Below are 23,461 nucleotides of genomic sequence, written 5' to 3'. Positions count from 1 at the left end.
TATTGCCGCGCGATATCATCTCTGATAAAAGCGCGCCTTCTCTGGGGTCTCTGGGATCTCGTGACCGACATCGCGTCCCACTTTAGTGCGCGTGAAATCACTGTGAAATTTCATTCAATTTTTCTCACGATGGTATCGCGCTGACCAGAGATGGTCGTGCAAAAGTCCGAATGCGAGGGATGTATTGTAGATTCGGGGGAGAAGAGAATGGACAAAGAGACAAAGAGAGAGTGTGTAATCGGCGAACAGAGATGGTCCCTAAGTCCCCGTATCCCGCCCACGCGGCCAGACAGAATAAAACTATCCGAGGACGATCGTAAGTATCGAGGAAGTGCGCACTCGTGCCGTACTGGAGAGGAGAGAGAAAGAGCGAAAGCAGGACGAGAAAGCCGTGACGATAGAGCCTCGGGGAGGAAGGGAAATGAAGAAGAACGCGGCGCGGAGACCGGCTACGTCACGTAACGCTGTTTTACAGCTTCTTCGGTCCAGTTGTTGCGTTAATGTCCTCATACGCTCAGCGTGGGCGCGACCGATCCGCGACACGGCCTGACATTACTTCGCGTGCCACGCAATTGCGTGCGAAGGGCCCCGAGTCGCGATTTACGAGGCGACGGCCTTAGAACGGACAGAGGTGAGAGAGCCATTTATTCCGAGACAGCATCCCCTCGGGGAAGAACGCGGCGCAAAACATACGTTATGAAGCACCTAGCTTCGATTCGGAATTGTGATGTATTTCTGATTCTTGTACTATTGTGCAGTATATAATGTACTTGTCTACAAAGAGGAGATTCAACTACATAGAAAGGATATTTGGGTCCATCTTCCTCTCTCTTTCTTCCTCTGGAACGGCTGGTCTTGTATATAAGCAACCTGCTGTGGGCCGTCCCGGAATCTTCTCGCCCACGCGTTGATACTTAGCGGCAGTCCTGCTGCCGCAAAGACGGTTATTAACGGTTATTATGTTACGGCTATTTGTCGATGAAAAAATCGCGTCGAACATCGACCGACGTACCGGGTTGTTTGCGATGAGCGCGGAGATTCGCGCTCAGACGACGGGAGATTTATTTTCCGGCGCGGCGAAATAAATAAAGTTTCGAGTTTATACGCGCGGCAAGTAATAGGGGAGACTGATGGCTAATTACCGGGACTTTACGCAGCTAGAGAAGGGTGATTACACGTTGGAGAGACGCGTACGTATCGCCTAAATGGATTGTAAATTTCGCCGGAGTCGACCCTCGCGTGACCCTCTACCGGTTACGTCCTTAAATTTTATGCCTTCCTTCAGTACCTTCGATGCCCTTGCGAATATAAGCGTATTAATAATTTAGTATGCCACGCGGTGGCCGGTAGAGAGATATGCTACATAAATTATCAGACATGGTCGCGTTTTGATGCGATGATTTTTAAAAAATGTTTTTATATAGTAGTCGCAAGTTTATCCGAAATTTTACTCCTATTTTCAATCTCAATTTTCTCACATTTATCGCTTTTAAAGAATTTTGATAAGTTTATTAAGAAGTTTGATAAGAAGAATTAAGCTTTTATTTTGTATTTCAACTAAATAAGTGAATAGTTTCGTATTTAGACATTTGAAAAAAAAGCTTTCGGTATAATTATAAATAATTTTTAAAAAATGATGTGATTATCTGATTATTATGATCTTGATTAAATATCAAAGTAGATATTAAATCGAAAATAGGAAAAAAATTTAATTTGAACACTGCGAAATTTATTTTTATGCGACAAAATTTAACTCTCTTCTGATGATGAACATTCTAATAATCATCGCGATAGTCAACATTTATCGTATTTTATCTCACGCCATACAGGATCTTTATCGTCATGTTTCATATCAATTCTATAAGTTTAAACTGTTTAAAGCCGAGCGTCGATAAGATACTTTCGATGCGGGGGATTCGCGAGAAATGGGTGAGAAATTTTTCCCAAGTTCAGGTATCCCGAGAGCGTCAGCTTCCTTACCTCTCGACAGAATCGCCTCGTGGTGAAACGCGGCAGGGATGCTGCGCACATCCTGTGTGTCTCCCGCCCGCCCGTCCTTTGTTTCCATAAATCACGGACCCGGTGGAGTTCCGTCGAGAATGGGCAGGTGCTCGTGCACCCACTGTCACGCTCCGTGCACCCGTGCCCGCAACTCTTCCTTCTCTCCTTTTCGTCTCCTCTCTTCTTTCTCATCCTCGTCTTCTCGAAAATTCTGCCTTCTTCAGCCTCCTCTCGGCGCGTCACTGCCTGCGCCCGTTTTCTGCCTGCGCCCGTTCTCCTTTAAGTGCTTTTTTATGTGGTTTCGCCGTTTTGTTTCGACTTGTATTTTTTTTTTTTTTTTTTTTCGTTTCGCCCAACGGCGACCCCGCTCGCTCTCTTCTCGCCCTTTCCCCCTCCCAGTGTGCGCCTTTACTTTTGGGTTCCCCGGCGTAATTACCGCGTCTTGCGGTTTGCTAGCGGTTTGTCGGCGGGCCCTACAGGTGGTCCCTCGTGGAAACCGTTCTAGGCAATATTCAGGGAATACGAGACGGTACCCTTCTGTCTTTGCCAGGTCGCGGTTAATGCCTCGGAACCGCCTCGTGGAAAAATTTGCGATAGTTGACCATCGGGGGATTCAACCGCTTCTCAGAAGTGTCGTGAAACCTGCGGTTTTTGATCGCGGTTTCGTCGTGCGGAATGAAATAGAAGCACGAATAATGATCCGAAAAAATACTAAAGTTTCGATAACTTTCAATGTTCCACATACATACATATATTGGAAAGATATGTGCTATTAATAATTGCGAAACACATATATTCTGATCTTAAGATCAGAATATATAATGTGTGATCTCTTAAATCTGACTTTTAAATCTGATATAATGTGATTTTAAATCTGATTTTTCATTTTTAATTTAATTATTTGTTTACGTTTTCTGCGAAGAAAGTTGACAGCGAAATAAATGTATATATTTACGGACGCGATTTTCGAGTTCGCATTCCGAGAAGTCACATTTATTGGAATTTATTTCGATTTGCGACGTGCATTTAATCTCATTCTGCGCTTATGTCACTTTACTCTCAACGCTATAATTGGTGTTTCAACATGTTGGCGACCCGAAAATACCTCGATTCGTATCGGTACCCGTTACATTCTCTTACGATGCACCCGAGTCGTCCAACTGTATTTCGTCCGCACGCAGAGCGCACGAACAGGTGGCATCGATTACCGAGGCATGTGCTCCGAGACTTCCGCGATTTTTTTATCTCAGAGAGGTAATAAAGGTACACACACGTAATCCACACGCGTGCGTGTAAATATAGCGCCGGCGGAGTAATTTCGCGAGAAGAAACGAAGGGCCCGGGTCGATTTACGTCGAAGATGGGGGACCCTCATGTTCGGCCCGCGAACAACTCGATATGACGGTTTAATACACATGCAAAAAAATTTCTAGATGTCGCAACAAAAATTATCGCTATTTTTTGTATCTGATAGAATATCGTTTGTCACAGATAGAATTATCGTTTGTCACAGATAGAATTATCGTTTGTCACAGATAGAATTATCGTTTGTCACAGATATAATTTTTTAGTTCTGTCTCTGTCATTTAGATTGATTACGTGCAAAATATATACGATATTACAATATTTGCTAACTGTTTATCTACCTCAGTTAATTTTTCGCACCTACAAAATTTTTGCTATAGTTGCAAAATCATTTTTTTTAGTGCAGGGGATAAAGATATTGACAAGTGCGCGACAGGGGCATTTCACGCGAGATTTTACGATTTTTGTGACAAATATTTCGCTAGCTGGTGGCAGCATCACGAACGCTTTCTTCCAAGTTCGAATTGTCATTTGCTCATCGTTATTTCGTGTTTTATACAGCTACCGATTGTTCGATATACAAGCTTACGCGCGTGTCTCGTTGTATATACCTTTTGCGTATATCAAATAAAAAATTCAATGAAAAATTTATAAAATAGATACAAGCCGCACCTGTGTGTGCAAAGTAGCGGTCAAGTAATCTCGGATCTACATGACGTGTTGCAAACTGGTTTCATATTTACGATCCCCGAGTTGACTACGAATGCACGCGATTGAAATCCCGAGATACTGCGATTCCTCTTTTTCCGTCGCTTGATATGTCATAACGCAACATGTTGCTCATATGTTTCTGCATTTTAATACGATACCTATCTTGACTGAAATATAAAAAGATATAAAATTATATTTTTATACGCCGTTTATACAGTACGAAAAGAGCCATCGGAGTATTAGAAGTCCGAGAGGCGACGCCAGACGTGCTATTACCTAAAAATTGCTTCAGTGCGAATCAGATTGTTACATTCAAGTGGGCGGACAGACATCACGTTCCCAACGGCTGTCCGCACCTTTTCATTGCGAACGTGTCTAAAACGCGTGAAAGATCGAGGCCTACTACTACTTCACGCGTGGATATCGCGAGGGCGTCTCGAGGGAAAAGGGACGAGGTAACCGCGATATAAAGAAAGAGAGTTTCTATTCGCGCGAGTCATCGGGGGGGTTAGGGCTCGACCGACGTGGGGGCAGACGCGATGCACTTTGACTTTTACGCCGAAATAAACGTTTTATAATGATGCTGCAATATCTCGGGAACTCGTTTCGTCCATTAGTCGATGGTGCACCTGTAGCGAGAAACGAGTGTGGGGGTGTGCGCTTCGAGAAAGGGTTGGATTGCCGGGGATCGACCCTCTAATTTGTACTTCCCGAGATAGATCTTTCTCGGTTCAGGTTCGCTCGGGGTCAAAGCTTCAAATATAGTTCTTCAGCTACCACCGGATATGGCCCGGTAAAAAAGAATTATTATCTAGAGAATAATCTGGCACTTATATAATAATAATTTCAAATATATAAAATATTATTAAATACATATATAATTATTTTTATTATTTGTAAACTCGCACGTACTAAAATATTCTAGAAATAATTAATATTTATTTTAATTATTTAAATAATTTTTTTAGGAGGCAGGTCTTTTTTGTGCAAAGTGTAGAGAAATTTTCGTTGATAAGTCGACAAGTATATCCTCTGACTGAATTATAGTTTCCCCGCGTTCTTTCCGTAAAGAGGCCGGAGGAAAGTTCATATAGCGATAACCTCGTGACGAACAGCCACGATCGCGACGGCTAACGATCGTCTATTTTATACTTTGGCACGAATCTCGCGCGAGCCGATCATTCGCGGACCCCGTGCCAGAGTCAGAAGGGAAAAAAGGCAGCGGGAAGCTCTTCCTGGGTGCTCTCCTCCATTCCTCGGAATTCACGAAAGAAATTCCGGAATTTATCGACCGTATTTACTGCCCGATCCGGTATGAATATTCAGCCGGGCTTATTTTACGCGCTCGCCGCTTCCTTATGCCCGGCCGGGTCATGGGTTAATGAAACTCGCCGAAAAAAATGCAAATAAGATGCGCGCCACACGATGAACGCCGACACTCTTTGCTGTGCTCTTCTCTCTTTGCCGCGGCGCGGCATCATTAGCCCTCGAAAGTGCTCTACCGGCCGATAAAAATATCCGAGAGCGCAAATTAGAGGTCCCACCACGCTTGTGGTAAATTTGCTCGACAACCTTTCACACGGATCTCTTTGGATCTCCGATCGCGTATTGATCCGCAATATACTTTCCGCACAAATTTCACGCAAACCAGATATACCTCGACGTTCAGACCTGACAGTCGTTTTCGAAAGCGATGGCAGAGGCTATAAAATAGTCGAGCGAGTAAATTGAATTTTAAACTGTGTGTTTTCTTTTAATCTATCATTCAAGAATGACTCGAGTGTTTTGTCGTTGGAAATCAAGATCGAAAGATTTGACGCATGATATGCATTTTACAGAGTGATATTGATAAGATGATTAGGCACCTTTTGCTTTTTTATTGATAAATGAACGTGATTTTATGATAATCGTATTACATATTATCAACATTATTTTCTTTAATATTTTGATATTTCTAATATCTTTAATATTAGAAATATGATTGACGAAAAGAGAGATTGAGAAGAGATTGAGAAAATAAATATGTGATAAAGATTATCGAAAAATTTATCAATTATCGAAAGATTTACGCAACATATGTACTTGTCGCGTATATATTCGTCGACACGCACGTTTACGCGCGCACACGTGCATTTCGAGGTGACAGGCGTATAACACAGTACATTCTCAACGAGTGCCATCTGGCAAGGTGGCATTTCCATCGACCGGAAGCAGGATGTAAAACGATGTTAATTGATAAGTAGTAGTAGCGAAATCATCGAGTTGTGAGCGCACGAGGCGTTCAGTTTTTAACCGACAAACGCAACTAATTTGTTCGAGCAGCAGGGGTAGAAACGTCGCGTCAAAAATTTTCGTCGCGAGAAATTAAAGACAAGAAATTTGAAATATTTGGAAAATTCCTTCGCGCGATTTAACATTCTTTCGCGAAATTAGTTTTACGAGTCATTTGCAAATGCTCGCGAATAAAAGAGAGAGATTCGAGAAAAATATACAATATATATATTCCAGTTAATAGTCGCCAATATCGTTTCGCATCTTTGTGAAATACATCTCCACGACGATCTTAAATTACAAAGTTAATGGATTTGGCAAATACTTTGCAAATATTCTGCTGAAATATCCACGTAGGTCCGGACAGCAGATCCGCAGCTGCGATCGTAAAATTTTACCCCGCTGTCGCGCGGCGATATTTTTGAAATACTCTTTTGTCCGTTATGGTGTAGTTCGTGAAAGCGGCTTTACCGCGAGACTCTCTCTTTCTTGAAAAAAAGAAAAAAAATATTTGGAAAGTTATATATTGTGCCGACTATGGACGCGCGCGATCGGTGATTTACGCTGCTAATAAAGTTCTTCGAATTAACATAACATTCGCGACCGACTATTTAACTCTCAGCTTTCCCGCATTTAACTCCGCAATAATGTGACGTGATTTATCGTCGCATCTAGTCGAGTCTATTTCGAAGATTTTTTTCCAAATGGTTATCTCAAAATCTCATACCCTTTAAACTTATTGTGGTAGAATATTTTTTTATATGCGACTCTTTGTAATAAAAATTTATATAATCAGAAAATTTTTGCATATATTTTTTTTAATATTGATGAAAAATCTGGGACCAAATAAGATCGATATGCATCGATTAGCCTCGACTTTTCAGAAACTAGATGAATAACATATATCGTGATTCATATATTCGCCTACTTACGAGGCACAAGGGAGCCATATGTTGTTATGTACGAACACCTAAAATGCATGTTAATTACATTGTTTTAATTTGAATGCGGTAAAATTATATTGAGCTGCTCGTGATTTCATTTTACGACCGTTTGAAATGTTCAAGCACCACACGTGCCGAATGCCGCCATTATTTTCGTACAAAAAAGAAAAACAGGATTTCGAAGAGAAATGATTTAACAATTATCACTTTGAGATTCCATTATTACCACGAAAGACCAACGGAACGATCGGTCGATATACAATACGATCATCGGCGAGCGACAAAATTAACGAAATCCGCCGCAGCTTCTCGCGTTTTCCTTCTTCTCGATCGCGCTTAACGACGCAGATAAAGTGTCGCCCGTAAAATAACAATTAAACGATAATATACAGCCAGCGCAAGGGCTTAAAAAGTCCGCCGCTGCCCGAGGCGTGCAGAAATCGTAATACCGTTACGATTTCTGTTCAGCGAGCAGCGTAATAATATCAAAACATTCTTTCGTGGCTTATTTCATGATCCCCCAAATTTAATCCCGCGATTTAGCCGATGCGGCTTTCGGCGCGCTGCGCTCCATTAAAAGGGTTCGCGTCTTTAATATCGCGCATAAAACGCAAAAAGAATTTATGCCCCTCTCCGTATTTATTCGACGCCGTTTTAAGAGGGTTTCTTCTTCGACTCGTGGAAACGCCGTGACATTCATCGTGGATATTATGCCCGTACTTAACGGGCGTGCTGTTTTGTTTCGGTGGAAAGAGAACGACAACGAAGACATATATGTACATATACGAAGGGAGGAAGAATGAGAAGCGGGAATGGAATAAGTAGCGGTAAGAAAATCAACGCTAGGCCTTCAGCTTACCGGCCGCCACGCCGGCTAATTAGACGTAATTAAATCGCGTGAGGTCCGCTCGCATCTGCTCCTGTGTCTGGGAGGATAATGGAAATCCCGCTGTGCCTATATGGATCGCGCGACCTTGATTTTATGGGGGGATCCTCATAATCCGCCTGTGCGAACAAAAATTAAATGACCGTATACTTTCTGATATGAAAGAATATTTTTTGTATATTTTTAATTTTGTGTTTGATAAGGCATAAATACGTAATTATCGAGAGTAGACTAGATAAATAATTACAATATAAATATTTGATATTTAATTATACGATAACTTACACTAAAAACCTTTCTTTTATATAGAAATAAAAATACTACACAGTTGAAAAATTTGTGTTAAATTTAACAAATATCACATGTCCCAAACGGTCCACAGAAATTTTTGTGTTAATTTAACATAATACGGATATGTTAAATGATGACACGAATACTGTGTTAATATTTTAACATAAAATAAATGCAAACTTCAAGTAAACTTAAAATAAATTTTGTGTTAAATTAACATAGTTTTCATGTAAAAATTAACTAAAAACATTGTTAATTTTACATTTTATCATTCCCACTTATATTATAAAGTAAAATTAACATTTTTTTTCTGTAAATTTTAACAGATAAATCTTGTCACTAATAATATCGAACATATTTATTGTGTAAAATTAAAAGTAAATACACATTGTTATTTTTACACTTTTCTTCAGTTATTTTAATAATTTAACATTTGAGTTCAATTAACACAACAGCAATATGTTAATTTAACACATGAATGTATTAAATATTTAACACAAAAATTTTAACGGGGACCGTTTTTAACAAGAAAACACAAATTTTCCAACTGTGTATAAGAATTGGTTGAATTTTTTTCAAAATCCTAAGAATACACAAACTAGAAAATTCTCGAACAACTATTTATCGCGATAAGATAAACCAAGTTTAAATATGATAGAGCTTGTCATAAGATAATTGAGATTGATAGATTATTTCTGACGGATAAATATTGAGTCAACAAAGAAAAAATTTTCCCATATAAATCGGAATGTACCATGACTTCCTGCATCGCATCTAATTACTACAATTCTTTGACAATGAGCAATAAATTATGCGAATATTCTCTTTCTTGCATCTCGCGTTTTTCCATTGAGAATTACAGAATGTACCACGTGATAGATAAAACGATAATATTGTGGGCGAACAACACCATAATGACTAATTTCTTTAACACAAAACAAATAATCTTTGATACATGCGGGATTTATCTCGGAAATAATTTTTCGTTATTATCCCAATCTAATATTCTTTCACTTCTTTGGATCTTTCGTCTCTTCTTATCTTTCTCTCGCTGTTTATCCTTTGTCGCTTCTTTGCTGATTTTTATGACACTCGTATGACATTCGCGAAAACAATTAATGACGATCACGCGCGTAATTGACAGAATATTACGATTGCGAAAATTATGCTCGCACAAAAATATAATTCGCTCTGTATTTGTAGCCACTTAATATATATAATATAATCATAAACGTGCGTAATTGGACGAATTTGTAATGTTTAAACGATTACACGGTCTCGATTTATATCGATCGAAAGCGATATTGTGAGACAATAAAAGTAGACTTTGTCATTTACGGCGCTTATTGTTTGCCACGAGATATATACTATTTCTTTTCTTGACCGATTGCAATTGTGATATAGTATGTATGTATACATATGTACTCTTATGTGGCTAATATATTACGAGTGTCCGCAAGAAATTGTTACCTGCGGCAAATAGCGTATCGAAATAAGAAAAACGGATTCTGTCTGAAGGTTTCGACGACTTGATCGCGCAACAAGTTATTTCGGTAGTTAACCCGTTAGGGATATAATTAAGGAAAATATTTAGGCATTAAAAGAAGACATGATAATTAATCATTATAGCTAAAAATGAGAATAAGAAATTTAATTCTATTATTGTTCAAATCAATATTTACCATCATATATTATTTTAAATTTTACAATAGACTTAAGTACGGAGATAAAATTCCGGATTCCGATCACGTCTTGCTATTCAGCGAATAGCAATCGAATCGCACATATGTGCCTAACAGCGAAGCTGGATCCATATGTACAATTATACATTTTATTGCTCGGTTTGCGCGCTCATAATTATTGCGGCAATTAGACGTCGGATAATTAATTGGATGCCGGGACTTATGCACACGCGAAATCCCTTCGGTGAGAGGGTACGCCACGCCGCGTTTGAAGAAGGGAGGAAGGAAGGAAGGAATGAACCGACGCGAACAGGGGAGTCAGAGCGAGAAGGGGCCCTTCGTGGGAAAGGACGATTCGTCGGGCGGATTCCGGGATAATGCAACCGTCTTATAGAAACGAATGTTCAGGACCCCGGGGAATATCGCGTGACCGCTCGTAAGATGCTCGGAATGTTATTCGGATAACCGACGGTTATATGCGGCGTAACCTTCCAGCGTTCCATATCGTTAAAAGCTCGTATGCGTACTATACACATATGGATGGCCGCCGACACGGCGGAATCGTAGGAGCCCCGGTGACCCGGGTTCTCGCCCGCTCTTATCCCGCATCGCGTAATTTGCCGAATTAATTTTCTGCGCCGTCGGTCGGCGATCAAAGGAACACGGGCTCGGGAATTCACGTGGGTCTCTTTTTTAATTGGCAGCTCTCTGGCAAGCCCTCTCTACGCGCACGTTGAACAGAAGGTGCGTGGTGCAGATTTGCACGTTGCTGCGACGAAGAATAATCCGCAATAATTAACAATAGGATTATATTTTATATAGTATTTTTTAATATAAAATATTTCAAAATGATATGAGTGAATAACTATTCAAGAAGCAATTTATTAATAATAATTAAATTGTGCCGATTTACAATAATTAATTGCAATAATTCTAGAGAGTTGTTGTGCGTTTAGTATTTTTATTATTTATCACGATCAGCTGGACCATTGTTGCTCATTGCTTAGACTTAAAAAAAAAAAGACCAACATTCAATCTTGTTTATTCTTTCCAACGATCGAAACGTCATTTTTCGGGAACGGAAAGAAGAGGGAAAAGCGCGAGGCGAATTTTCTTGCAGTGGCTGGCGCGTGCATCTCGATCTGCATCTCAAACGATTGCGATCGCCATTCTATGCATTCCGCGCTTACAATCTAATGAAATGTTGCACGCGCATCCGCGCACGTAATGACGCGTTTCCGCGCTTCACAGGCGTTAAGGAGACGCAGCGGCTGTGCGGGAAAATCGCGCAATTCTTAGCGTACGCGATCAAGTGCAAGCGCGGTCCACAATCGGCGCGCGATGCACCGACCATGAATCGTCGATGAGGTGGATAATGACGGGTGCGCAGGATGATCCGGGATCGTGCGTGTGCCTTCGGGAAAAGAAGCCCCGATCGATGTTGAAGACGCGTTCGACGCGGCCACCGACTCTCTCTCTCTCTCTCTCTCTCTCTCTCTCTCTCTCTCTCTCTCTCTCTCTCTCTCTCTCTCTCTCTCTCTCTCTCTCTCTCTCATTGATGCACCACAAATGAAAGATAATCGCCGCGCTCCGGGCGACGAAGCCGTCCTCCACGCTCGGCGAGCGAGGCACACGCTCCGCCACGCTTCGCCATCCCCACCCGCGCCTTGAGGCACCTTCACAGTACCCGCTCGTTTGATGGCCTTGTTTGGCAGTAAAGGGCTAGGCAGGGTAACGCGATCGAGATCGGTAGAATCAGATTCATTTCTGCGGATTTTCGCAATAATTGAGATGCGCAACGATGTGTCAATTCGACAAAGTTGAATTTTTCTAAAAAAATTAGATAAATACGTATACAATTTTTATATTATATGTATCGTATTATTTAGATTAATTCTTGTTTCATGATCTAGAAAAGACGCTCATCTGCTTCGATAAACAGAATATTAAATTAATAATTTTATATATAGTTTTTTATTCTATCGTTGCTTCAGTAACGATATGTACGTACGTCTGATGGCATAAATCGTGTGCTTATTCAAACCGCGCGATACGAAAACTAATTCGACCTCGAGTTATTTTTCAGCGGCACACTCGGCCGCAGGGCGATCATTATCCTTGCGTTAATGTACCGTCCCTTGATTTTAATGTCTCTGCCCGTTGGAAACTTTACGATTCTTCGTTTCCCTCGGACTTTATGCGTGTTACGGTTGCGTCGTTGTCTTACCGGTTCGTTAGCGACAGGTCCCACCTTGCGTCTTCACTGCGGAGAAAAAGAAGTGAATTATCTCGCTCGCGAAACTATCGTCACATCTGCTTCTGTCTCATTTATTAAAATTTTGCAGTATATAACCATTATCATAGATTGTGTGCAACGAATACTTTTATTGCATACTTTCGCTAAAGCGAAATAATCTAACCGAAAACTCTTCTAGAGTCTTATTAGTGATTAGTGATTAGCAATAAAATATATTATAAATCAAACATATATTATGTAGTCGAAGGAAAAAACTATTTAACGTTTCGAAAGAAGGCAATTAAATTTTATGATAATATAAGTGAAATCATTTTTTATTATCAAGTATGATATGATATATTTATATTTGAGAAACATCCATATAATATAAATATTATTTATTTTATTTGTATCATATATATCTGTTAAACTAATTGCGAACATATGATTTTACTTCAAAATTTTTCATTATTACATTTTTATTACTCTTACAACAAAAGTGCGGAATCTTTTTATTAATGTATATAGCTGTCAATAATGCTTTTCAGCCACGGCTTAATATAAATTTAAAAATTTTATGATGTGACATATGAATAAGCACATTGAAAAAACAACGTATTCCGTTATATTTACGTGTTGCAACATACGCATTTTTTGCGCGGTCGCCTCGAGGAAATTATGAGTCCTCATTTCGCCACGTGTGGTTTCACGAATATTTTATTCCTACATCGATCTCGGCAAGTTTATATAGTAGCTCGTGACGTTGTGCGTCTTTATTTTTATCAATGCAAATATATATGTATGTGTCTATATTAATACCAATTAATAAATAATTTAGAATCTCAATTTGATATGGAATCGATCACTTTTTTCATTCTATGATATACGAATAAATGAAAGATGATTTCCAATGTAGCATTCCAATGTAGCATAATTGGTATTAATAACAGCAGCATTTAAAGATCAACCGTCGATCGCAACGAAAGGAGCGAGAATATAACTGAGACCAGAGAAATATTTCGCCCTTACGTCGTGACGATGATAATCGATCGAAACGGTTCTTTTTTCTTTTCGCGAAGAGATTTACTGTACGACGCGCATACATATGAGAGAACCCGCGGCCACAATGTGCGTGTCCAACCCTCTTATAGAACGACTCGGTTGTTACGACTTCACGCTGACTTTTGCACGCGCAAACTCGCGGGGCCGCCACGAGCGTTCGTGCAAATGAAACGTGCAAAAGCCGTGGCGAGGGAGAGGCAGGCAGGCGGCAAAGGAGAGGCTGCCTCGAGCCGATCCAGTAAAATTGCGTAGGCAGATTACTCGAGTTGTTACCCCCTGCCCCATTACTCGCGGAGCACTTCGAGCTATCGACCGGCCAGAAATCCCAGGCTCGATCGCGAGATTCCTCTGCTTTCACTCGATGATTCTGACGACGGTAATTTGTTTCAGATTGCCTCTCGTCGATGATACCGAATATTCCGATTATCGACGCCCGTTCCTGATAATGAAACGTTTGCGAACAAGTTTGCGTTCGTACATCGAAATGAGCGAGATGGAGGATTTCTTCTTGCAGAGTGAGTACAATTATAATTTTTTCTCTTATTTATCATTTGCCCATGTCGGATAAAATATACAGATCCAAATAATACACAGTTAACATATATTATAATCTCAATTTGACAAGGGATAAGAAGTTTTGTCTATCCTACACGAATAAACGAAGGATAATTTCAAATGTCGCAGCCAATTAATAAAACAAAGTCCAAAGGTCAATAATTAATTATGAGACGAGCGATTATTATTGAAACAAGAGAATATTTCGTTATGCTGTGACAAGCTAACAATCAATCGTGACGTTTCTTTTTTCCGCAAAGAGATTTACTACGTGACACGCATGTCATAAGCATCTAATATACGGTTCTAGGTCGGGATGAGCGATTATATGATGGGTAAATATTTCTATAACCGCAGAACTGCTTTGTTAGTACAATCGCCACGAGGAACGTTTTATTTCATTACCCCAAGTGAATCCTGCCACAAGACATACATCGGCGCAACCGCGAAATATCCGTCGATGATATATTCGCTGCGTGCGTTTCGTAATGGAGGCTCGCCGCAAAAATCCTCCGAAAATACCGCAACTCACGTTTCGGGAAAACGTGATCGATAAAAGCGCGCTTTCTCCCCAACAGGTGGTCTCGCTTTGCGAAATGCGCCTGCGTCCTGCGTATTTTCCGGTCGCTCCTCGATGCGGGGGTTCATCGCCGAGATCCTTTGTGATCCCGGCGAGGCGGCATATCCCACGGGATTAACCGAGGAGATCGTGCTGACGCCGGGCACGCGCTTCACGCTGCGAAAATAACGGTACCGCTACACCGAACGACCGCCGGTCCGAGATTTTAAATCTCCCTTTTTTTCCCCATCCTCTCGGTATAACCGCACGCCGTATGGCGACCATCAGCAAAAGCGAAAGAGACAGGGAAAAAGGGAGGATAAGAGGAAGAATTGCGCCGCGCCTCTTCGTAACAGATCGTGTCATCCGCAGGTAGACACCGGCATGACGTTGATGAAAAAGTAACGCAGCGTTTAATCGCTGCGAATTCGCGGAACAAGCGCGGTACGAGAGGAAATCTCAGACTTGAAACTTGTTTTTTTTTGTCAATTTTTTCAAAAAGTCATTGAGAGAGAGAAGATTAAAATATACGAATTTTACGAGGGGGATGCGACGCGAAAATTATGTTACAAATATCTATAATGCTACAAAATCGTGCGGCAAATTATTAAGATTATTTTTTAATTTTCTTAAATTTTGTTATCGACATATAGTTCTTAACTCGTTAAAAGTTTTTTAATAATTACTTTTCATTGATAAAACACTCTGCCACTTATTTTATATGCAGATAATAAAACTTAACGAAGAGTTTAAGAGAGTCTCGTTAAGTTATATTACCGCGCATAAGTAATCTCTCCGTTTCAGATTTTTATATTTGCGCGATGAACTTAAGCACCGCGGAACAGGTTGCACGTCTATATAATATGTCCCGCGGCGAAAATTTCGCTCAATTTGCGCGTTTTCCTTTTTATTAATTAGCGAGCTTATGTAAGCGTCAATGTTCTCGATAATTAAATATAATTGTCGAATTATCCCAATGACCTGCATCGGTCGAGTTAAAAGACACGTGCCTTAATTGCAATCCAGGTGCTACATTACGGCATTCCACTGCAAGAATTTTTGAATTTATTTCAAGTTATTTAATTACCCATTTTTTATTCGTACGATCATTAAAAGTGCGAACTAAAAAAGAACTAATTTAAAATTTACAATACATGTACGATGCCAGTTTCACGTTTTGCGGTTGTTCTCTATTGTTCATAAAATCATGTTTCGTGGGTTCTTTGGTTCTCTCTATATTGAGAATTTTTAAGCTCTCTGCATATTTCTGACCGCCCTAACCCGATAAATTTTGACCATATTGTGGGATCTGTCTGCCAACGCGACGGACCATGCATCCTGACAGGCGCAATTATCCAAGGACGAACGAGGAACCGGCAGGTGATCCCTGGTCGAAGAAGGTATTAGGAGATACACCGATTTCGCCGGGTCTGTCTGAAGACCCGGCAAAAACCTAAACTAGCAAATGCCTAGGAGAATGCCTAAGATGTCGGCCGACGTCTGTACCTTTCGCCGACCCATCTGCGCCATTTTCGGCAGGTGAAACGGAATATCGCGAAATGCGAGAGGAGAAAAAGGATTTTGTTATTCGTAGTTGCCGGACCGAAACGAATTTCGCGGTGGGACTCTAGCCGAATCTCATCCAAACCGCAAAAGACCAGATCAATATGTTTTTAGATGTTTGATAGGTTTAAATAGGAAAGGGTCGTGAGGGGTTTGAGAGGCGTCGAAATGATAATATAAATAATTTTCTCGTGAAAACAATTCAGGCACGAAGACAATATTTATATCTATAATGATATAGTTGGTTTTTTTGTGCTTGCATCTCGGATGTTAAATATTGCACATAAAATGTATATATAATTATATCAAAAATTAAACGTCAAGATATCGGACATAATTTTTATTTACGCGATATTTGTGCAGCATAATAAAAATTATAAAATGCACCGAAAAAATGAAAAATCGAATAAGTATTATTTCAAACTATAGAAAAAATCCGCCTCGTTCCTGCTTTATCAGGCATGTCTTCCTGGCGCACGTAGATAGTTATATGTTATTTCTCTCGCGTGTCGAATTAGAGCAGGAACAGCGCTCGACTACGCTCAGTTGTGAATGGTTTATATTATAGCGGCAGGTGTCCTATTAAGGAATTCTTGAAACTAGTTCTGCACTCGCGTCGTTGCGTGCTCGCGATCCCCCCATTATTGGCGGATCGTCCGCGCGACGTTAAATGAATCAGCCCATCGGCCGTTTGACGTTTCGCATCCGCGTCTCTAGCAGCCTCGGGGGTATTTAGTGGATTATGCGGACCCCTCGGGATGCTAATTTTAACTCCTTACACTCCAATGTCATTATACGGAATACATTGCGCTGCGAAACCTTAATTGGCAATTACTATAATGCAGTTGTTATAATTTGTTGTAAATTGCTTCGCGGTTGTCGAGAGACTGATCTACTATTTCGATTTTTCGTTCTGATTTTTTATTTCACAGCGAAAAAAATTACGTATCAGCTACATAATATTTTGTTAATTATATTTCTTCTAATTTTCCCTTTTCTTTTTGAATATTTGCGATAAAATTTATTTATTTTTTTATATTGCTCGCAAGTATAAATAATGAAAATGAAGGGATTGTGCAGGGATTGATATCAGAATAATTGCCGTTCTTACATTCCCCTACCTTTCATCTACTATCGAGCAGATCATCGCGCATGAATACCCCGCGAGTAATTGGCCTGCGGAATTAAAGGAGACACGCGTTAGTACCAATAATTTACACGCTGTGCGGATCTTTTTATGCGCGCGCGCGATAAAGAGAAAAACGAGAGCGCAATTTCTCTTACCGTTCAGCTACAAATTACATTACCGTGGCAAATGTGGCTATTACACGAATTCTCAATCTAGTTGCCCGGCTCGATTCCCCGCATCTCAATTATTCGTAGACAGTTCGCGGCTTCTGGAAGATATTCTTTGACGTAACGAATGAACGCTTTCAATCTGTTTGTACCTTCCTTACGAGCGCATCATGATCACCTAGTCTTTTTAATTTTGCGTAATCTACATGACGATGTAATCTCGCGACGGTGCAACGACAGGCATTTCGCTGTCGTCTTTGTCTCATCAGAAAAGCCATTTTAATAATAATCACGAGGGAAAAACGAGCTCTCATTTTCTCTCTCTTCTCGGATTTCTCTCGATTTCTTCATTTCTCACATCTTTTTCGTTGGGTGACAGTCACCGTGTAACCGTCTTAAAACGAGTCGCACCGCAAAATTACGAGAGACCGCGCTGCAATCTCCGATTTGTAAAATTGCGAACACTTTTCTTGCTTTCGCTGACAGACGGAGAAACGACTTCTTTGACCGTTTAAATACGAGTTCCATTACGCCGGCGAGTAGCCTATTACACAGTCATTGACTTTAGGTTTGCGTGTGGAGATGTATTTAAACGATTATCCGCGGTAGCTCAAAGTTCTCTTTGTAGTAGTTTTTATTCAAATATCAATAAAAATAGAATGCGTTACATCTGTAGGAAATAATATTGTAAACGATAAGAAGGCTTGTGTGTGGAAAAAACTTGAATAGTTCTTTAATTGTAATAATATGTGGTACACGTCAAAATCAATACGATCTAATCGATGGTCGGGCGAGATCTGCCCGGTCGCTTCGTTCGCCGAATCTTTTCTCCGATCTCACTGCTCTCGAAGTTTCTGTTATTTTGTCGTTTGTCCTCGACTTCATAATACGATAATAAATAATAGGCGACAATACTCGGTTATAAATCTTAATCTGACCTACAGGTCTCGTCGCAAACGTAAATGTTTTCTTATGTTTTATTTTTTTTTATTTTCGAGTTCGCTTTTATTTCGCTTTCGTCCTACACTATTATATACTTATTTATATTTAAAATAAACGGTCTCAGATAAATTAAATTCCTACACATCTGGGGAATCTAATAAATTATTTATATACATAAAACGAAATTTTTTTGCAAATATACATAGAATATTATAATTATTATACATTGCAGATTGTTGAAAAGAAATACGATTTAAATGTGATTCGTTCAATCAAAATTAATTACAATGATGACTCACTCCAGATTGTATCTTATTTTTACTGTTGGTTGCGAAAATTCTCGCAGCTGCCTCCACGACTCATCCGTTCCGATACCAATTACACAGTTGCGTCAAGTGCGCCATTACGCAATTACATTCTCTAGTGTACCTCTATTATTCGCGGATAATCTTCCAGATGATCCGAAGCGTGCGTTCCGTTCGACGAGCCTGTCTAGTTGTTCCAGGCGAGCGCGAGCGCGAACTTTTTTTCAATATCTTCAACTCACACCTGCCGGTTGCCTGACGAGCTCGGATTCCCGGTTAAGCCCTCAAGGACTAGAAATGGCCACTATTTTTTTTGCACCGCCAGCTAATTTGTTTCGCAGGCTTTCAAGTGTCATCTGCGCCGAGCGTTCCAATGCGTTTCTCTCCTTGTCCTCTGGGGACCGAATGATCGACCGGCGGTCGCGTTAGATGACTATCTTTTTTTTCTCCATCGATACGTGTTCTTGGAATTTATATTGCTTTTATTGCAACATTTCATCTTCCTCTGCGTGAATCTCTAACAATAAAAGATGATTGTCTTCTTTTGTGCGCGGTAATAATGATTATTATTGTAGATTTGTGGTTTATCAAATTATCAAATCTTTGTCGAAAATACAAAAGAAGCAGATTCATGCGTTCACCCGAGAAATGTCTACAATAATAGACGATGATGATCGTTTTCGCTGCACAATTTTGGTTTTTGCCCACAGACTGATCATCTGTCTGTGGGAAATATTCTCTTTTCCCGGAACATCTCTCCCGAGGTACGTTGCTAGATCTAAGTTGAGAGAGAAATGCGAGTCCACGCGATGGTCAACACCCGCTGCGAGGGGACGGATTACTCGGGCGAACCGTTCCCCGCAGCGTCGGGACGTCCCGAAAACAATTTCCTCGTCACGCGGAAATAGTTCGGCCCTCGCCGGGAGTTGCCGGGTACCAACTCGAGGCACGTGCCTAGCCCGATTCTCGTGCTGCCTGCCTGCCTGCCTGCCGATTCTTCCTTTCTTCTTTCGTATTTTCGACCATCGCGACTCTATAAATAGATTCCAAACGGGTACGCGACTTTATGTAAGCGGCCACGTGTGAGGGCCTCAAGAATCATTGTCTTGTCAAAATTCGCGCTCCTTTTTTTTATTTTTTTTCCTTTTGCAGATGAAGGTTGCTTTTGCGCCAATTTAACTCGGTTTTATTAGCACCGTTTTTTTTTTTTGCATAAAATGTCATGTTACATGCATTTCTTGCAGAAGTTAAATTAATAATTTTAACGCATCAACGCATTAATATAAGTAAAAATTACAAGGCCAACTCCGAAATTATTCGTATATAATGATACTTTTTGTTAAATCGCTGACGCTATTAAATTGCCGAGGCAAGTGTGACCAAGACTGATGGTACATCGAAGTTTTTAAAAGCGATCGCCGACGGGCTGATTACGAAAACGAAAATTTTTTCTCCTACCGTAGCCGTATATGCGATCAAGACTGGCACGTTAGGTCAGCGTGGCTGGCAATCTCGCCGAGTAATCGATAAAGTTATACGCCGAGAGGAGCAGCTGCCCGTCAATCATTGTTCCGAGATCATCGACGTCAAAAGCTACACGCGATGTAGGTTACCTTGCATTCCGTATAACGCGCGAGCTAGAGAGCACGCTCTAGAATATATAACCAGAACACTCTCGAGCGTCTACTATCAATCTTGGCCGGGTCGAGGAGTAGCCATTAATATTAAGGCGGGGTCACCCGCAAGAGAGAACGTATCTTTATGAATTATCGCCCACTCTCGCGAGGTGACTGTCTTTTATTGCCCGGGGATTTGCTTGCTCGGACGAACGCGCTTACTTGGGCCACGCGAGATAATTATTTTTCATGCTGTTCGATCGAAATCCAACTTAACCCGACAACGATCATCTATTGTACGTGGACAAACAGACATACCGTGCGCTGTTAGGAATATCTGTTTGCCTTGCATAGGAAGCTTCGGTGCACGCAACGTCTTCCGCGTAATCTCTGAGAAAATAATCAACGATAGAAAGCCATTGCCGCTATTACGAACAAGCGGTTGTAAATATGTCGCTTGCTGCGCAATAAACCGCGCTTATCTTAAGCTAAATGCACACTTGGAGCAAAGTTTTTTAAGACGACCTGCACACGCAAGAATAATTTCTCGGTATTATGAATAGAACGAGGAAACGGCGGTGTCTGTGAAGTTGGCACGACATTTTACGAATTAAAAAAAAAATAGTAAGAGTTCTTATAGCACTTTTCATAGTTCTACAGTTCCTGATAAAAATTAAAAAGAGTTCCGCATTTTTTATATTAAAAAATCAAAATTGAAAAAATGTGCTAACTTCGCGAATCTAGCACGACACCTTCCCTCTAAAGTACTAAAACGCGTTGAATAATATCATTTTTGGAAAGAGTTCCCGATAGTTCCACGCAAGATTAGCATATATATGCAATTTCAGATCGATATTCATCAATTAACGATTTTTAATCGATTTTTAATATCCACGTTTAGATGTCGTGCTAACTTCGCCAATCTAGCACGACACCCTCCCCTCTAAAGTACTAAAACGCGTTGAATAATATCATTTTCGGGAAGAGTTCCCGATAGTTCTGCACAAGTTCAGCATATATATGCAATTTCAGATCGATATTCATCAATTAATAATTTTTAATCGATGTCGTTAGCACATTTTTTCAATTTTGATTTTTTAATATAAAAAATGCGGAACTCTTTTTAATTTTTATCAGGAACTGTAGAACTATGAAAAGTGCTATAAGAACTCTTATTATTTTTTTTAAATTCGTAAAATGTGCCAACTTCACAGACACGAAATGGCGAATGTTGACAGAAATTAAAATTTTATGATATTGACTTTTTCGAGAGATAAGAACATCATATATTTGCTAATAATAGGATTTTAAAAGAATTAAGATGATTTACGGTGAGATGCGGAGCACGTGTCTTCCTCCGATCCAAGTTCAAGTACTTACGAAACGAAAAATATAATCTTGTACTCATTAATTAATGCTAATTTCGGGGTCCGTGTAAGGTACATGTCTTCTGCATACGGCGTGCAAGGGCACTCTGTGTCTTCAGACTCTCGAAGTCGAATTCTACGATAATGAACGCAATTACGAGTTAATCTACCATGCGGTATCACGAGATCGCGAGCATTAATGGGCGACTTACTTTCGCCGGCGCGCGCGACCGGTTTCCTTTGAATTCGAGAACCGTACGTAATCGCTTTTGGGGAGGCTGGAGATTGTCGTATAACATGAACGATTCAGTCTGCTCGACTGACACAAAATCGGATTCTCTTTGCGTGTAGCGCACGTACCTCTATATACCGAGAGATTTTCTCTTGGAATTTACTCTGAAAATCATGGTAATCATGAGACAATATGGTATGAAAAGAATTTTATGAGAATTTTTCTGATTAATATTTCACAATAAAAATATTAATATCTATTACAATAAAATATAAAATACGTTTGATTGCTTTTACTAAAAAAAACTTGTTTAATAAAATTAATCAAACATGTTTTATTTTTTATTGCGATAGATATTATTATCTTTATTGTAATAAATATTAATCAAAGAAATTCTCATAAAATTCTTTTCATATATTGTCCCACGATTACCATGATTTTTAGAGTAAATTCTAACAGAAAATTCTCTCTGTGTATACATATATGTACGTAATCATGCGCGAAATAAACCGACTTTTGCGAAACTATAGTCTTCTTCTCGTCATCTTTAGCGTGTCGACTAAAAGAGATGCTTACGTTGGAAAGTGAATTAAATTATAATCAATCATATTTCGCCGCAACTTGTCGAGAGAGACTTTGAAAATCGAATTTCCAGTTTAATTCGCACGAACGATACAGCTCTCGACAATAGTTAGCGATTGACAAATGGCGAGACGTGTGTCATCTCGATCTCGTCCCCCGTCATTCAGCCCGAGACTTATTTACGCATGAACGCGCGAGAAAATCACCGCGAGAGAGGAATCAGCCCCCACGTATATGTCGGTGAGATATTCAACTTGCAATTCGCGCGCAGCGCGTTGCATGTTCATCCATAACCGCGTTGCCGAGACGAGACGAGGAGACGCTTAAATCACACTTTAACGAGAAAGGAAAGTCGCGTATTACCGCATTACCATTACCGGATGACGGGGCGGTACCGGCAGGCACCAGCGGACCGTTAATTTCCCAACGATTCGTTATGCGTTATCCGAGAGAGGAAGAAGACTCGCGGTGCGTTGCTGTCGCGGTCGACCCGATTCAACCTGACGCCAGATAAGACGCGGATGCAAATAGAGATTTCCAGCTGCGAGAGATGGATGATGCCGGTGATGATAAATGAACATCGCGCGGACGACAGGACGACTCCGAATCCTGACGATGAATGCCATCACAAAGTACTCGCGGTGGCCTTTTTAGCGCAACACCTACGCGATGTTCGCAGTAACGATTGACATGGGAAATTCGAACCTAAGATTCGATATCATTTAGTGTTATTGCTAGCGGGAAACATTTTGACGTAGTATAAAGAATGAATTTTTTGATATAATGATTAATAGAAGTTCTATAAAAGTCTAGATTTCGTGATATATGATGGTTAGAGCATATTAATATAATTATTTATATATGTATGTGTATATATAATTTAAATGTAGAATTTATAATATACTTTTTGAACTTTGATTAAGTACACGTGAAGAATATCGAAATTTGCCTTGTGCGTTTAATAATAGAGTGGCGTACGATGATGTTGTTGCATTCAATGTCCGTGGGTCATTAAGATACTGATATCATCTATCATTCGCACCTCGTTCATTTAT

The 23,461-nt window shown here is 40.2% G+C and overlaps 1 protein-coding gene across 2 annotated transcripts in view; it reads left to right on the top strand.

Moving 5' to 3' along the window:
* LOC145939685 (uncharacterized) overlaps window positions 1-23,461 on the top strand; it is a 206,575-nt gene that overhangs the window by 40,224 nt on the left and 142,890 nt on the right. For both annotated transcript variants that reach the window (XM_083044179.1, XM_083044178.1), the window contains one exon: window positions 13,780-13,904. In XM_083044179.1, the coding sequence (XP_082900305.1) occupies window positions 13,780-13,904 (125 nt within the window). The remainder of the gene's footprint in view (window positions 1-13,779; window positions 13,905-23,461) is intronic.

This window comes from Prenolepis imparis, unplaced genomic scaffold (genome assembly GCF_030444845.1).
Source record: "Prenolepis imparis isolate NDT839.2.m4 unplaced genomic scaffold, iyPreImpa1.0 SCAF_8, whole genome shotgun sequence".
Taxonomy (NCBI): domain Eukaryota; kingdom Metazoa; phylum Arthropoda; class Insecta; order Hymenoptera; family Formicidae; genus Prenolepis; species Prenolepis imparis.
Note: the sequence above shows the minus strand (reverse complement) of the source record. Positions and strands in the feature narration are given on the sequence as shown.